General features: G+C 39.7%; 1 protein-coding gene across 1 annotated transcript in view; it reads left to right on the forward strand.

Moving 5' to 3' along the window:
* ANKFN1 (ankyrin repeat and fibronectin type III domain containing 1) overlaps positions 1–18,108 on the forward strand; it is a 251,754-nt gene that overhangs the window by 199,901 nt on the left and 33,745 nt on the right. The window contains exons 13-15 of the mRNA XM_004747354.3: positions 5,105–5,320; positions 14,725–14,891; positions 17,527–17,677. Of these exons, the coding sequence (XP_004747411.3) occupies positions 5,105–5,320; positions 14,725–14,891; positions 17,527–17,677 (534 nt within the window). The remainder of the gene's footprint in view (positions 1–5,104; positions 5,321–14,724; positions 14,892–17,526; positions 17,678–18,108) is intronic.

Genomic DNA, 18,108 nt, shown 5'->3' on the forward strand with positions numbered 1-18,108 from the left:
AACTGCCCCTGCCTTCGGGTAAAGTTCATTCTCAGGAGGCTCTTTGAAACCTTACTTAAGTTCTTTCTTGGGAGATTTAGACACCTTAGTGGACTCTTCATTAACTCATCATACAGCCTAGACGTGCTTGGGTCACAGACTGAACAAGCTTAGAATTTCAAATAGAACTCTTTATTCCTAGAACACGTTCATCTCGTATCAGTAACATGAGAAGGGTCTGGCTGTCACAGCCAGTGCAGCTAGATACTGAAGAGCCAAAGAGCAGCCAGGATGGTCAGTGTGCCCCTACTCAACTACTCTCATTGCATTAGCTCTTGGATTTTCCTGCCCCCCCAATATATTGACCCCTCCACTTTTCATACTTTATCAATTCCCTTCTGACCTCATTTCCTTCTTTGCCCAGCTTAGATTCCTTGGCCCATCCTAATCACTCCCTTGAAAATATTCTAAATTTCTGGCCACTGTCTTCCCCTGCCATATTATTTACTTGGAAAAAATCTAAGCCTGGATAAATCCAACATGTCTACACTGGAGGACTCGCACACTGTTGCATAAAAGTCACACACACACAAAAAGGCGGGGGAGCTGTGTCATGGCTAGTTCATGGCTAATTCTCACATATAAGTTACCTAGTGATCACATGCCATTTCTCTATTAATTTCACTTTCCCAAACTATAAGGCAACTATTTAAAACCTCCTCCATTCTCTTACATCCCTATCCCTTCCCCACTCTCTCCAATCCTGTATCAGATGATAACTTCACTATATAGTTTGTTAAAAGAAAATGAGTGGGAATTCTTTTCCCACCACCAAGCTGAAAAGCTTCCTGGCATTGACCCCACTTTGTATTTCATTACTCCAATTCAATAGTATTGGTTGAATAAGTAAATATTGTCCAACCCTTGTACACCAGAGAGTATACCTAGGGGTACTCTATCTTATTTAAGAAAAAAAAAAAAAAAAGATCACAGAACTGTACCTCATGCCACAGTCACTACCTGGATAGTTCACCAGTCCTGCACAGTGACCAGTGCCTCAGAGTATTCAGCAACCAATTATCCTTTACAGTGTCCATGGAAGGCCAGAGCACTGCTATGCATTACCTCTCTACTTCACATTTCTATTTGCTTGCTTAAATAACAGAAGTCTTTGTCATTTTTTTTTTTTCTGGTGGGACCTATTGCCCAAACCTTTTGCTGATCTTTAGGATAAAAATATATAAAAATAATGAAGCCGCCTTTGATTTTTAGGCAGTGAGAAGGGATAACAGGCATACAAAATATTTCACAAGAGGAAGAAAACTGGATTTGGGGAGATTGCTACTGAATATTTTCAATCTCTCTGGTAATTGACATTTTCTGTGATGTTAAGAGGAAAGTAAAAATGCATTCTTAAATAGTTTGATTGGCATCAGTCATATATAAATCCTGTGGACCTACCTCTGGTTATCTAGCACTGTACTGCCCCCCAGCATCACTACCACTGCCTAATTACTCCAGTTACATCAAAAGCCTCCAAAGTCACACTCTTGCTTCCAGTATTACATATACTGGAATACTTATATATTCCAGTATATTCTCCAATTCTTTCTTTACACTTCTGCCATGGTAGCCAATAAAAGATTCTGACCATGTCATGCCCTGACTCATGCTCTCTTAAGACTGGCTCAGACATTTTATCCCCATGGTCACCATCTTTCTCCTCCTGTTTTCACTACATACTGACTTCACCTTCATCACAGTGCATACCATACACTGTGCACCAGGTGCCTTGTAATCCAATTTCTGTTCTATAGTGAGGTTCTTTAATATATAATAATAAATAATAATATGAAACAACAACTTTCATTTCACAGAATACATGCCAGGCACCGTGATAAGTGCTTTACAACTATATCTAACTTAACCTCCACCACACCCTAGTAAGAAAATAGCATTACTGATACTCACTTAACAGATGATGAAACTGAGGCCTCCAAAGGTTATATAACTTGCCCAAGCTTGCACTAATAAGAAGTATCAGAGTCTGGTTACAAATCTAGATCTATATAACTCTAAAATCTACCTTTTTTCTAATACTTCATCATCTTATTATGCATTCACTTTCAAAAAGCAGACAAAAATTTAAAATAGGAGAAATTATCCATATTATATCTTAAAAAGTAAAAGTAGTCTATTCTGTATCATTTGGAGCTGATTTAGGAGAAGTAGATTAGATTTTATTGAAAAAAGGTAAATTATGAATTGATTAATATGACCTAAGCAGGAAGAAAGACAATTATCTGCCAGCATTTGGAGTAAAAAATAGTAAGATGAGAAAACCTGTAAGTGGCCAAGACCCCACACTATTTTTCCCACCCTTAGGAAAATGACAAGGTACCCAAAAGGCAGAAGTGTACATTGCTTGTATATTGAGGGGTATCCGAAATACCCTCAAAATACAGTAATCATCTGACACTGTAAATTGGGTTACATTAAACTTTCCTCTTCCATAGCTTTTAGAATTAGTACTAAGGATTAAAAGCCAGGTAACACTTAGAAATACCATGTCTTTTTCATTTTTCAAGAAATGAGATAAAAGTTTCCCCATAATTTTATTCTCCTTTTCAGGCCTTCATATCCAACTTTCCATGTCACCCCAAGCTGAATAAAGGTCTCTAAATAGTGTGCTTATCTAAGGCTTATTGATAGTCCTGTGATTTGTTCTGATTACAACCTAGATGCATTCCTGTGAGCCATCAGGTGGTTTTTATTCCTCTTTAACTTGTAGGATCCTCAGGGTTCCCAGATCTCCCAATCTTGGTTGCATAGCACGAAAAATATTAAGGTCGTTTTCCTTTAGGTCCTAAAGAATCCCAAATTTGCCCCCTTGGAACATGGTGGCAATTTATTTTCATAAAGATATTCTGCTCTGAAATTGGGCTCTCCCCAGAGCTAGTTCTCCAACCCAATTTGATGTCAATAAAGAATTTCAGGAAGACTTTCAGTGCTTTCTTATTCAAACTGTTGGTCAACATATCCAAAGATGATGGTGAACCACTGATGATAGCTCTGCTTAAACACAACGACCACCACATTCAATGTCTCCCCACCAGCTTTAGTCCCAAATAAATCATATTTTCTACTGTCCTAATGAAAAATGTTAATTCAGTCAAAAAAGACTAAATGAGCTATTAATATGTGCCAGGCACTGTGCAAGTAACCCAGAGACACAGAAATGAAACAACCATGAGCTCATGACATGTATACCAATCTGTAGGAAAACCAGAGTCACACTAAGATACAAGTTTCCACAGGAAACTATAGGGGACAAAGGAAGGGATGGTAAATTCTGAGAGAGTTGAGAAAGTCCTCCCAGAAAGGATGATACCTAGGCAGAGTCCTGAAAAAGAGTAAGTGTAAGCCAGGATGGGATTCCAATCAGAGCATAAAGAAAGCCCATACCCTACTTGTATGAAGCTAGAGAGTTTACAGAATACTTTCTCATGCATTGTTTCACTTAATCCCCCAAACACTCTGTAAGGTAGGGATTAGCATTAAGGGCTGACTCTTAATTTTAAATGATGAAACTCAGGGCCAGAGAGGGTAAAAAATTCTTCAGAAGGCTAAGAGTTAATGAACAGGAGCTGCCCTGAAACTCAATGCCAGTATAACTAAAGGCTTAGCAGCTGTGGCTGGTGGCTGCTAGAGCCAAGTTGAACTGGCTCAGGAGAGCCAACTGTTAAATATTCAGGAATTCTGAAAGCCTGTTGTCAAACTTTTGGTAGCTTGGTAGCTTTAAATTGGCTAGTGGCAGTGGGAGCATTTACACCACAGAAATGGGCCTATGGTACAAATCAGGCTTTTTTTTTTTTTTTTTTTTTTTTGATAGCCAGTTTATCAGTTTATTTACCAGTATTACTTGGCAGCAAACTGCCTTTATATAAAACTGTATTACTACAGAGGGCTGGATGAAAAGCCTTACCCAATTAACTTCTCTGGATTTAGAAGTCACTTACTGAAAAGGAATAATCTGACTGAATGATTAGGTTAATTTAAAAAATAATGATCCCACAAATGTTTATATGTTAATAATTATTAATGAAATTTCTTACTTATGCGTCCAGTTCTAACAAGGAAAAACAAAAGATACAAGACAGTCTCTACCTGGAAGAACATTCCTATGTCTTCATAGCTGTAGATATGGACCAGCTGGCTCATTCATTTTTAGGTCATCTGTTTCACTTTTCCAAGTTCTGGCTCTTTCGCTCTCCTGCTACCTGGTCATCAACATTTATCGGAGCTCACAAATGGCTGCTGGGAGTGCTGAGATGGTTTGTTTATATCTTTTAAAAATCACAGATATTCAAAGTAAAAGGGTATTTTATCCTATTCATCCAGTGTTCTAGGTTAGAAATCTTCAAGCCCTGCGTATTTTAAAAATTCTGTTTATTTTAGTAATAAAAGTGGGCCCCTCCACATTTGATGTGGCATCTTTCTCCTCCTACCTTACTAAAAGTATTGTCTGCCTCAGTTGACCTAGCATACAAATAATTTTAACGTAATTTTAAATAAATAGAACCCCTGAAATTCAGATAAGTCAAACCAGGCCAATCTCCCAATTAAAGTATCTTGAAAGGAATGTGCAGTCATTTGGGGACCTGTACAATGTGCTACATTGTCAATTCACTTCTTCATTTTAAACAACCCCACTTCATACCAGCTTACTGTAGATCTCTTGAAAACTCCACAAGTGGCATACTTGAAATATCAGGCATTTTTCTTTAAAACATCTGGGATTCTCTTCAAGTGCTGGTAACTGAGGTCTATGGGCTGGTGTGTCTATGTGGGTAAGAGATATTTACAGATATTGAATTTGCTTAAAAAAACATAATTTTTGTGCCTCTTACTATAATCTTTGCAGGCTTATGGTGAAGAGATTTTCTTTGAGCTTCTGTTAAGTACATTTCTGTGGTGGCACATACTCTAGGTTTAAATTTGCTTTAAAAAAATTTTTAAAAAACTTTTCAGAAATATCAGTTAATCATACAGTGTCTTTTGTTGCAGTTATGTTGCTTTGTTTGCACAGTATCATCCCAGCTACCAGAAATCTATTTGTTTCTAGAACTTACTTGGAACACACAACTTGGGAAGAGTTTACTATGAGCCCATTAAAGACCGGCATGGAAACATCCTCATAGTCACCATCAGGGAAGTGGAGATGCTTTTTTCATTTTTTAATGGCAAATGGATGCAGATCTCAAAGCTCCAAAGCCAGAGGAAGTCTTTGTCAACACCTGAGGAGCCAACAGCCTTAGACATTTTACTGATCACCATCCAGGTAGGCAGTCTTTTGAGTTTTCTAATACTGCATATTTAAAGTTCCAAATACACTTGTTGAGACTCCAGTGAAATATACCAAGAGCCACTTACAAATGCAGTGATGAAGTGGAGAAGGCCCAGAGGTATTTCACTGCTTGTATCCCACACACAGAAAAGATTCAGAAGCTTATTTTTTATTTATCACTCTCTAGCTCTGGAATTCATCAAGCAATACAAGTGGTGGGCACTCCAAAAATACCCCTGACTGAAGAACCAACAAGAAACTTTGAGACAAATATTTGAGTAGGGGTCTATAGGTAGTATAATCAAAACATTAAACCAATACCTGAAGGGACTATAATAATAATAATACATTCCTGGACTCTGTGTGTGTGTGTGTGTGTGTGTGTGTGTGTGTGTGTGTGTAAAACCCTCTGAACAAAAACTCTTAACACCTATTTACTCATTTGTTCCATATAATGCTCCCCTGGGTCAGACAGGCATGATAAAGTCCATTATAGGAATGAAAGGACTGGGGCTCAAAGAAATTATACACAACATACGGCCATACAGAGAGGCAGAGTTAGTGAAGCTAATGAAGATCCAGCACAATTTAGCTCTTCGCCTGTACAAGCCCCTTCCAGTGCCCTGGCAGAGATTCCAACAATTTTATACTCTTCTCCTTAAAGAAGGCACCAAAAGGGATGCTGGGGTGGCTCAGTTGGTTGGGTGGCTGCCTTCGGCTCAGGTCATGATCCCAGGGTCCTGGAATTGAGTCCCACATTGGGCTCCTTGCTCAGCAGGGAGCCTGCTTCTCCCTCTGCCTCTGCCTGTGCTCACTCTCTCTGACAAATAAATAAATAAAATCTTAAAAAAAAAAAAGAAGAAGAAGAAGAAGGAGGAGGAGGCACCAAAAATTGTATTCACTTCAGTCCCCACAAAACTTGCATTTGCCACTGGGCACACAGTGAGAAAATGGAGGGCTGAAACCTAAACTGAGATCTTCTTACTGGAATCAGGCTTCTTTTTGCCACATGACATCACATTCCTGGGCAGGAGTTAAGATTGCAGTCATGAGGGACTAGAAATGAAATAAAGGATTAAAGACTCACCAGAGACTGGAATAGCCACCAAAATTCAAAATTCAGGCAGCTTAGATCAAGACTCAGGCTGGCTGGCCAAACCAGGATAAAAAATACATCTGCTCCTGAGTCCAGTGCTCTCTCCATACCGTCACACCCCTCATGGGTTCTTATGTGAACATGGGCGTCACACTGTTTCTTTTTCTTTTTTTAAGCCCAGTCATGGGGATGAGTTCTATAGTACTCTGCAGTTAGGTGGTAAAGCTGGCAGAAACACCTCCCTTGATTGAGCCCTGTGCAACTGGTGGCATATCTGTACAAGACAGCAACCCCAGAGTAAAGTGAAAGAAAGAGCTCTGTCCCACATAAACCCCAGCTTTGATACATATAACCCTTTATGATCACCTTAAAAAGCTAAGCCACCAGCCCACTATCTTATTTTTTTTTAAGGTTTTTATTTATTTGCTTGACAGAGATCATAAGTAGGCAGAGAGGCAGGCAGAGAGAGAAGGGGAAGCAGGCTCCCCGCTGAGCAAAGAGCCCGATGCAGGGCTCGATCCCAGGACCCTGAGATCATGACCTGAGCTGAAGGCAGAGGCTCAACCCACTGAGCCACCAAGGAGCCCCCCACTATCTTATTTTCATTCCTCACTAAGAAGTTATTGATACAGTAATCTCACCTTTACTTTCCTTGTACTAGCCCAAACCAGAATGGAGTCCAGTGTAGCAAAGGTAAGCTAACTGGTCAAAGACAATACCTCTGGCTTTGATTTTACAGAATTTGGGTTCATATGAAATTGATAGAGGGTGTGTGTGTGTGTGTGTGTATGTGTGCATAGGAGATGGGGGCAGGGAACACAGACATATTCGTGGCTCCCCTCTTCACCCTTTATAAGCAAGTGCTAAAAGAAACATTTTAAAAATCATAATAAAGTGAGCTTTTATAGGGTGACTAATACACTAATCCCCTATAGGGATAAACTGGGGTCTGAGCTACCTTTGCTCCTAGAAACACAGCACAGGCCCCAGCATGATATAATACCTGGTTTCTCTTAGACTTATTACATTAAAAATGTGTTACAGGTGCAGAAAGATTCCAATCTGGCGAAAGGTTGTTAGAGAAGGAGACCAAAAATAGAGGCAAGATCAGGTTTCCACACAGATTCAAATGGAAAATTTACCTCCTCTGACTGGTACATTTCTGCTTGATGTCACTCCCACCCACCCCCACTCTCCTTCTCCTCCTACTTCTCTTTCCCCTCCTTCCATTCAGGTCTTACACTGAAGAGGAAATGGGGAATAAAACTACTGGGGCTGGTATCCAATCATGCCTAATTAAGTCAAGATTTGGCCCTACCAACTCATCACAGAAGTAGTCACAAGTTTTGGTGTTTGCCCAAAGCAGGCTGGGTCACAAACCAGTCTCCTTTTATGGTTGGTAGAGTGATGACCACCAGACCTTCCGATGGGAGGCTTAGGCTTTTTCCTGCCATATCACAACACATACTAAGGCACCACTTTGGAACCTGGCTGGCTGGGTATGATTACTGACTCCCACCTTGTCTAGTTATATGACTAGGGCAAGTTACTTAATTTTTGATCTCTCATATTTTGTCCTCTGCAAAAAACTATTTCATAGGATTTGAATGAAGATTAAATGAGTTAATACATAAAGCATTAGAAGAGTAGCAAAAGTGAGCACTAAAATAAATGTTAGTGATTGTTATTATTTCTCTACTCAGAAAAATCCAAATAATGCTTGGCCCTCCTCAGAGCATACCTAGGCCATACCCTCCCACAGACCCTAGAACTGGCTGAGTCATCCCTTGGGGCATTACACCACTCTGTCTATTTTTCCATAAGAACTAAGGAAAATTTGCATAAAAACTGTATGATCTGCAAAGGGGTTTTCAAAACAGGTAAGGGCTGTAACAAAATCTGGGTCCATAACTAATCTACTAATCTGTAGGGCCCAGAGGAAGCTCCAGGGTCTAACACTCTCAAATTCCTGATCCTCTCAAGTCCCAGATCTTCATTGCAGGCCTTTCTCATATCTAGAAGAAAGAAATCCTTAAAGAAAAAAAAGACAGACAGAAAGGGGGGGGGGGAGGGATGAAGGAAGCAATCCTCTCCACACGCGTCTAGGAAAAAGAGAGTTATTAAGAACAAATTAGAGTCCCTCTGAGCAAACTAATTGGCAATGAGAGTATTTCCAATAGGGAGACCCCTCTCAGGTGCTGAGTTACTCAGACATTGATCTCCTGGGTCACCTTAATAACTGGAAACTTCACAGGTGAACTCTTCTTGAAGATTAATCTTTCACATTAGTACTATCTTTTCAAGTTTATAAACACTTTGTCACATCTATAATATCATTTGATCTTTGTGAAAACCCAGTGAGATTGGGCAGTTTTATTCACATCTGTGAGTGTGTCCCACTCACAGATGAAGCTACAGATTTCAGGGAAATAACTCCTCAAGGTCATATCAGCCAAAAAGCAGCATAGGAGAAACTAGGACCCAAATTTCCTGACTCCTAGTCAGGTACCCTTCCCATTCTGCCAAACTGCTTTACATGCCCTCTCCCTCCCCTTCTTTGAATCCTTGGAAAATAGGTATAATCATAGAGAAAGCCCGTGAAGTTTGCCACCTCCTCCTCAGGCATTCCTTGTCACCCTGTGCCTCCTCACACCTGTGATGCCCAAGACCTACTATTTTTTCTGCCCTTCTCTGTTGTTTCTTTTTTCCAACACATTCTTGCTCTTTCTACCTCCATGAAGCCCCTAAAACATGGGAGTCAAAAACTGTAGGAATCAAGAAGATGAATGAAAGTAAGCCGGTTGACCTGGATATGAGAAACAATTGGGTTCACACAAAAACCTGTTTAGAATGTTCATAGCAGAATTATTCAAGTAGCAAACAGTGGGAACAACCAAATGCCCAACAACTAATGAATGGATAAACCAAAGTGGTATATCCATAAATGGAATATTATTCAGCCATAAAAATTAGTGAAGCACTGATCCATGCTGCAAAGTGGATGAACGCTGAAGATATTACCCTAAGTGAAAGAAGCCAGGCACAAAATGCCACATATTATACAATTCCCTTTATACGAAACATCCAGAACATGCAAACCCACAGAGACAGAAAGTAGATGAGTAGTTCCAGGGGCAAAGGGAGGAGGGACTAGGGCATGACAGCTAATGAATGCCAGGCTTCTTTGTGGAGTGATGAAAATGGTCTGGAATTAGGTAGTGGTGATAGTCACACAAGCTTGTGAACATAGGAAAATAACCACAGAATCTCACACTTTAAAAGGGTGAATGTTATAGTATATTAATTACATCTCAAAAAAAAGAGAAAGAAAACAAGCAGAAGCAACAGAGACTAATCTGGAGGGCCCTTGTCCCATCTAAAGACCCCATTCAGCCTCATCTAACTACAGTGGAAGAACGTGGTCCCAATGTTGAAATGTTTTCCAGTTTTTAAAGAGAAGTTGGAAAATCTATAGAGTTTTGAATTAAATCTCTTTATTGTTAAAGGTTAGAAAATAATTTAGAAAATTTAAATTCTTGGGGCACCTGGGTGGTTCAGTCCATTGAGCATCTGCCTTTTGGCCCAGGTCATGATCCCAGCATCCTGGGATGGAGACGGAGTCAGGCTCCCTGCTCAGTGGAGAGTCTGCTTCTCCCTCTGCCCCTCCCCCTGCCACTCATGCTCTCTCTCAAATCAATAAAATCTTTAAAAATTTTTAAAAAAATTTTTGCAGTCCATATAATCTTGGGCCCACAAAGACCCAGGCCACCATTTTATGACCTTTGCTATCCCTGGACAATTCAGTTTCTATTCTCTCTGCAATGAAACAAAAGCCCTGTAGTCACTAGAAAAGCATCTATCATTCTTCTAACAAGCCTTAGGATACCTGCTCAAGGGAGGGTGGTTGGATAGATCCTTACTGGTCTACCAGGAAGGTATGCTACCAACATAGTATATTCTCTTCAAGAGGCCCAGCCCCAGATTCCACTACCTCTGGGCCTCTCACTTCATATTTAATAAACATTTTTTCAGCACCAGCTAGGTGCCAGGAACCCTTCTAGGTGCTATAGGAAAAACAAATGAGTAAGTCAAGGTCCCTGCTCTCAAGGAGTTCAGTCAAAGGAGGGAGACAGACTTGTAAACAAATCAAGGTAATACAAGGCAGAATTAAACCAGAGCCTGATAGCAGTACAAACAGTGTACTATTGGAGCACAGACAAAGCAGCTATTAATTCTCCCTGGAAATATCAGGGAAGGCGTTGTAGAAGAGGTGACATTTGGCTGAGCCATGAAAGGTAAATTAAGTTCACCAGGTGGAGGAAGAAAAGAGAAAAAGAGAGGATAGGAAGGAAAGAGGAGAGAGGGAGGGAGAAAAGAAGGAAGGAAGTGAGGGAGGGAAGAAGGAAGGAAGAATAAAGAGAGAGAATTAAATAGAGGGCATGGTAGAGAAAAGAGGCATAAGGAAATGGAAAAGTAGATATAACCCTCCCTTGGGCTCACGATGGATATTATACAACCCTTGTCACCTTGAGTTAGAAAAATTTGCTACGTGTCTCTCTCACACATGGAAATCTGAGTTCCATGAAAGGGAAGATCACATCTCACTGATGTCATTAATATTCTAGCACAACACCCTTGATACACAATAGGTGCCCAATAAAAGTTGTCAAGTGAGTGAATTCATGAACCAACAGAATGAAAGAAGAGACATTGGGATATGTCTGAGGAAGGAAAAAACAATATATTTTGGCTGGAGATAAGAGACACAACTGGACCGTAATGAAACTAATGGCTAGAAAAACAGGTTAGAAGTCAAATCAGGCACTATATGGGCCCTAAGGCTTTGGATTTGGTTTAGAAGTCCTTCCTAGTGTACCTAAGATTATATGAATGGGACAGTTTCTTTCTCTTCCCATACATTTTTCAGGCTCTAAAAACAATCTGACTAATGAAGGATAAATGACTATGAAAGGCAGGAAAACACAGGCAGATGCTCAGTCAGTTCAGTCAGTCCTTTGAAAAAAGTGAACAAAAGAGTAAATTACTCCATTTAAGAATGGTGTTGGTTTTTACGAACCACAGTGTCTTCCTAACTCTCATTCTATTTGTGGTTAGTTCTAACCCCCACATGTTTTTCTCTTATATCCATCCTGTATTTGTTTTCCTGGGTTTGGGTCTTTACAAAGACATTTTCTTATTAAGTTTCAACTCTAATTATGATAGCTTATTTTTCCAGTGCATAGGATCATTCAGAGCTTTATTACTATTTTCTAGAAAATCAAAACCACAACAAATTTGGGACCCACCATTTTGATACACACATTCTTCATTTCTTTGTCTGAAACATCAATAAATAAGCTAAAGAGACAGGCCCTCAATAAGCTAAAGAGACAGGTCCTCAGGACAAGTCCCTATAGGGCCATCACTCAACATGTCTACTGTTCCCATACCACCTCCATCATCCACAAATCTTCAACCCAGATAGTCAGCCTATTAAAGTAATGTGGTCAAGATTCTACTTTTGCCAGATTATCTAGTGAAACAGATCACACTGGAGACTTCTCCCTGGTCTATGGATTCTGCTCTTTTGTTACTGGAAATTAACATTGTCTGTATGATTTGCCCTTCACAAAACCATGATGACTCCTATTTAAAAGTGTCTCAGGATTCCTGGGTAACTGAAAATTGATTATTTGAGGGTTCATTCTCATTTTATTCAAAGATCAATAAGTTGGTGGTCTTTAATTACCAGGGTCATCTGTGTGTCTCTCCTTCCTGTTTAAAGATAGGTATATTTGCCCTTTTCTAGTCTCTAGGGACTTTTCCAGTTCCCCATCACTTCTCAAAAATAATGACCTGTGGGTTTGTGGCAACATCTGCTTGTACAGCAAGTATCTCTAGGGTGCATATTATCCAGTTCTGCTGATCTGAATACTTCCATTTCCCCTTCTCTCATTTGTTTCTCTTATTACCTGTTCATTTATCAAAATTTCACTTTGACTGAACTTTCTCCAATCCACTCCTGTGATCTTTTGTAAAGAGGTAAGATAGGAGATATCAGAAAGTTCTGCCTTATCCATCTCCTGACATTAATAAAAATTCCTTCCTTCTTGAACACAAAATCCAATTTTTCTAATCTTTTTTTTTGCCAAATATCATAAAAGCTATTTAGCCTTTGATTTTCTGTACCTGCTAGTTATGCCTTCCTCCCAACTGTGACCATGCTTATTTTGTCCCTCTTCTGCTATTCTCCTATGTTCTGGCTTAGGGACCTGTCCTGACTTTCACATGTTGTGTATCTACTATATACAGAAATAGCACTGGGTACTAAGGACACAAAGCAATAGAAAACATAGTACTGCCATTAATTTCATAGCCTGGTTCAAGAAAAGAACATAACAGAGGAAAAAAAGTATGTATTCCTTCCTCTGTATGCCTCCATTGCCTCTATTATAAGACCAATTTCAGAATATTGTGGTCATTTTTTTACTCATCTTTTTCAACCTTCTCAAAAGTAGGGATCACATAATGTTCACCTGAAACCTCAGTGTCTCCTGTAGTGCCTGGAACTCAGTATGTTTGATAAAGGATAGGACAGAGGAGATGATACACAATAGCATATGGTAGATGTTGCAGATCATGAATTCCACAAAGGAGGGATCACTCCTTCAGAGTATACAGGTCAAGGAAGGCTTCATATCTCTCTGTTCCATATAGAATTCTGTACAAGTTTAAATGTTTGATTTTCTCTTCCTTTTAATTTTCCCTGCATTTCCTTCTTTTCACTCCCTCAGAAAACCAGGCTACATTCTGGCCTATACAAATGCTTACCCGACTCATCACTTCTAACTGTTTCAATTCCCCCAGTGCCCAAAGGTTGAAAAAGGTCTTAACTACTGATACATATTTCTACTTACTCACTATCTGAGTTCCTGCAGTTGTATAGGGAAGCAGAAGTCACCACAAAAAAAGTTCACCGGAGAGCCGACCACACATAAAACATGACCCCACTCAAACATACCTCCGTGCTCGCTAGGCTGGCACTTGCTCTTTTTTTTTTTTTTTAAATTTTTTTTTTAATTTTATTTATTTATTTGACAGAGAGAGATCACAGTAGACAGAGAGGCAGGTAGAGAGAGAGAGAGGGAAGCAGGCTCCCTGCTGAGCAGAGAGCCTGATGCGGGACTCGATCCCAGGACCCTGAGATCATGACCTGAGCCGAAGGCAGCGGCTTAACCCACTGAGCCACCCAGGTGCCCCTGGCACTTGCTCTTGCACCTACAGCTTCACTCAGTCTCTGCTGCCTGAGGAATATTATGATGTGAAAATACAATGCAAATTCCAGGCAAATCTATTACAAGACAAATTTTAAAATCTTGTAAAAGATACAGAATTTCTTAAAGCTGATGAAGATGATGCGGAGACCTGATCGAATCACAGGCAAAGCTACTGCCAATTGAGAATCTAGCAGTGGCAGGCCAGTTAACAACTGAAGAACACAAAATGAACAAGAATCCTAGGAGAATGACCTGAATATCAACATTTTTTAAAAGCCAGGGAAAAGATATGAAGACTTCAAATACTCCTGTGAAAATATCCTCTTAATGATCATGTTGTATAAGTTAAACATGAGGAATAGCATTTCAGCTATCAGACAATTTAGCCTAAAACACTAAGCCCCCCCCAAAAAAGGAATCAATACTTGATTCTTTCTTCATCCTCAGAATTAAGTGTTAATAATGTAAGATAAACAAACCTGTTGCTATTACTTTTGTTTCATTTTTCAAGATAAAGAATCAACCAAGTCATTTTCTAATTACCATAAAATTTTGATCCAATTTTAAACTATGTCATTCAGTAATAAGACTTCTCTTAGATACCAATTATTCAGAAATAATGAGGCTTCCTGTACTGCTTTGTCAGCTTTGACACTTGCAAATTTCTGTTTCCCCCAGCTAAACAATTAGCCCTGCAAGGACAGAAATTATGAATTCTAGTTTTTTAGTTTCCCATTCCCAGTCACAATCCATCCCCCTATCCTGGCTCTGAAAACTGAGGGAAATAGGAGGCATGCAGGCTATATTAATGACTAATTACTTGACTTGGAGGATAATTCTCCTGAAGATAAGCTTGCCTGTACCACCAACATGTCCTTAACATTCATGGTGGTATCCAAGGCTTCTTACCTAATTGCTTAGCTAGAGCTCCTTTCATTTATGACATTGTGTACCTAAGAAAGGAAAAAGTTTTGAGATTACCTTTTCAAGGTGTTCTATGGGTTGTTTTGTTCTTTACCCTACAGGATATTCTCTCTTTTCACAAAAGGAGTCATCAGCGTCTCTCTCCTGGATTATATCTGGGTTACCTAAAGCTGTGTAGCTCTGTGGATCAGATCAAAGTTCTGGTTACCCAAAAGTTGCCCAACATTCTCTGCCACGTGAAGATCCGTGAAAACAATAACATTTCCAAGTAAGTTGTGAGGAATCCAGATTTCCTTGTGATGAAACCATGGCTCAAGTGATGGGTTTGATGAGTCAGAAGCAAACTGATACTTAGTTTCTGTAGTTTCTATGATGAGATGTCCCCAGGTGCCAGTACACCGGGGCAGAGGCTTAGCTGCATTTTAGCATTAGGATAAGGAGGTTTTATGGTGATGGTTGGTGGAAGGAGTGAGCCCATGAAGGAGATGCACACTCCTTACACTTCCTCTCTATGGTATTCATCGGGCAACCACCAATACTCAACTCATTAATGAATAAATGCCCTTTTCTTTTAACATTCTATTTCTGGTATCTTTTCTTCACAACTTAGTCATTTTTTTTTTTTTTAAAGTATCACTTGTAGAAATGGGTTCTGGTAGAGCAATTTCCCCTTAAAGAATCCTCCTGTGCTCAGTGTCCCCACCCCTAACCCTCTGGCCTGAGGACTGTATGTTTCCTGTACTCTTTATGGTTCTCTAAAGAAGAAAAAAAGTAACAAGGCCTGTGCTTCTGGAAACTGCTCCATGGCTTGGCATTATGGTGAATAACCCTGTTAACTTTGGGAAAGCTGCCCAATCTTGGTAATCTGGCTCAGATTTACAACTAGCCCTTCAGAAGGCCTCTGAAAATCTACTATAATGAACTGAATTGTGCTCAACCTGAAAAAAAGGACAATAGATAAGAACTCTTGAGCCTTTATCAGGCTTCACACTACAAATTAGATGTGCAGATTCTAGTTACAGCTATGGATTTGCTTAACCAAAAGGCATTCTAATTCAGTCACTTAAAATTTGATCCATAAAGTGACAGTAGCTTATTAACTGTAGTGTATTGTTTATTAAATACTATTTGATGACAACAAAGGAAATGATGATGGGCTCTTCAAAGAACTCACTAGCTGCCATATTCTCATCTTTCAACTATTCAACTACACCCAGGCCTTAAGTCTGCCATCTGGTGGTCACTTCTACATCAACTTTGGTTATCTTATCAATCCTTCCCAAGAGGTTAGTTACACGGCTCACTTGTGGGTTGACTCTGCAATGGTTACTTTCATCCATTTTCTAGATTTGTGTCTTAAAGGTTTTGACTCTGTTAGTGGTTATACCAACTAATTTCCCCTTGACAAAGATCCAAGTTTCATTTTTACAGAAGATTCCAGTAGCCTTCACTCTTGCCAGTTCCATCTCATCCTCATCCTTATAGACTAACCTGCTTAGTTAGTGGTAGATGGTTCATGGTATTCTACTTGTAATTTATTCTCTAACTCGATTATAGATGCTATTTTAGCAGTGTGCTCCTTTGGGTTTTGTGAATGCTTGTGCTAGTCAGAACCCCCTCATTTAGTTCAATATCAGTGATGGGAGAAAAGAAACAACTCCCAAGCAGGTCCTCCAAGATTTCAATTTGTGAAGCCAAGAGGATGCCCAGATTGAAATAGGATTTAATTTTTATTTTGTTTCTATTATTGGGACAATAGGGTAGATTCTCCATAGTATTTTCCAGGGTAGGAATTAAAAGGAAACAGATACCCTGAACACAGAAAGTTTTTTAAGAGGATAGTTTGTTAAAAGAGATTGTTTTCTGATGAAAAGCTCATGTCATAATCAACTTCATTTTCTGACACAAAGACTGGAGCCCAGGCTGGTATAGCCCACTGGAGAGAGCCCTCAGAATGTTTTCATGCGGGTGGAAACATATGTTAGCACCTCCTCTCTTTCTGTGCCCCAAGAGGAGGGCTTCCCTTCCCTCTCTAGCCTGCTCCTAAGAGCATATTGCTGCTCCCTGTACAGTTAGAAAGAGGAGAAACTGGGCCAAATGAACGTGTTTAGAGACTTGTGCTAGCTAGCATACCTGTGGAAACAGTGTTCCCAGGAAGCATTTACCTTGATCTTTCTAAGCTCCTTTTGAAGAACAGCCTTTGGGGGACAAACCAGATGTGTTTTCTCCCACCATCATTCTTTCCCCTCCCTTCTGCATGACATTTGGAAAAGTTCATTAGGAAGGATTACAGAGCACGCAGAATAAAGACACAGATGACTGGTTTGAAAGGAGGATGGAAGCAGTGATGTGTGTCCCCTGGTTCCTTTTATTGGAATTGTCTGGTGTTCCTGTTTGTGATTCTCCTCAAGCTCTTGGAAGGGGTAAGAAACCAAAATAGTCCCCACGATTACAACAGGCCAGAGTTGAAATGTGCCATGTGGTTTGTTGCCTGAGTTGGACCAGAGTCCTGTGGTTACCCAACTGCTGAATTAACCAGCAGATGCCCCTGTGGTAAAATGTAGGGCCTTAGAACTTACAGAGGATCTTCAGGGAAAGAAAAATGAAGACAGTCAGGAAATTATTACCAAATATTTCAAAGCTCCAATCTCAGAAACTGACTGATAAAAATTAGATGTGCTGTTCTGAGGTATATATGGTTTGATAGGTGAACTAATCTTAAATTAGCAGAAGCTCTTTTTAAATTCCATTTGGGTGGCAAAAAGTTCAAATTTCATGAATTGTATTGAGTTTTAGCCACCAAAAATTGGTTATCCAGGTTCTGGACATATACAGTAAAAATGTTCTGAGCTGTGTTCTGAACTTTTGTTAAATTTCTAATTTTAACTTGACTCAACATACAGAGAGGAGTGGGAATGGGTCCAAAAGCTTTCTGGCTCTGAATCTATGGAAAGTGTGGATCATACTTCTGACTGCCCCATGCAATTGTTCTTCTACGAGCTCCAGATGGCAGTGAAAGCCCTCCTTAAGCAGATCAATACACCTTTACACCAGGTACTAGTCTTTACCATTTTTATCTTCTTTTATGGCTAATGGAAACTGCATCGTGTATAAAACTTCAGAAGTTTAAAAAATATATATGAGTTCATTTTCAGTGATTTAAATACCACTTTGCACATGCTATACACTTTGAATTTGACACCTACAAGTGGACACAGACTCCACTTCTGCCCCTTTTCTCTATCTCCTGCATGTTGACCTCTTCCACAGCTCCTGGACCCGGCTTTATTGTGGTCTGGTCAAGCAAGGAAAAATAATTCACTAGCCCACCTTGAAAAGACACCAAGTCTCAGCTTCGGGATAGCACAAGTCAAGGAGAATAAATAAGTACACACTTAGATATACAAATTATTTATCTAAGAACAGCAGATTGGTGGTAGTATAACTTACAGCACTGGCAAGGTTATGCCATGGCTATCTTTTCA

Source organism: Mustela putorius, unplaced genomic scaffold, assembly GCF_011764305.1.
Source record: "Mustela putorius furo isolate JIRA1106 unplaced genomic scaffold, ASM1176430v1.1 tig00003962_pilon_pilon_pilon, whole genome shotgun sequence".
NCBI classification, from domain to species: Eukaryota; Metazoa; Chordata; class Mammalia; order Carnivora; family Mustelidae; genus Mustela; species Mustela putorius.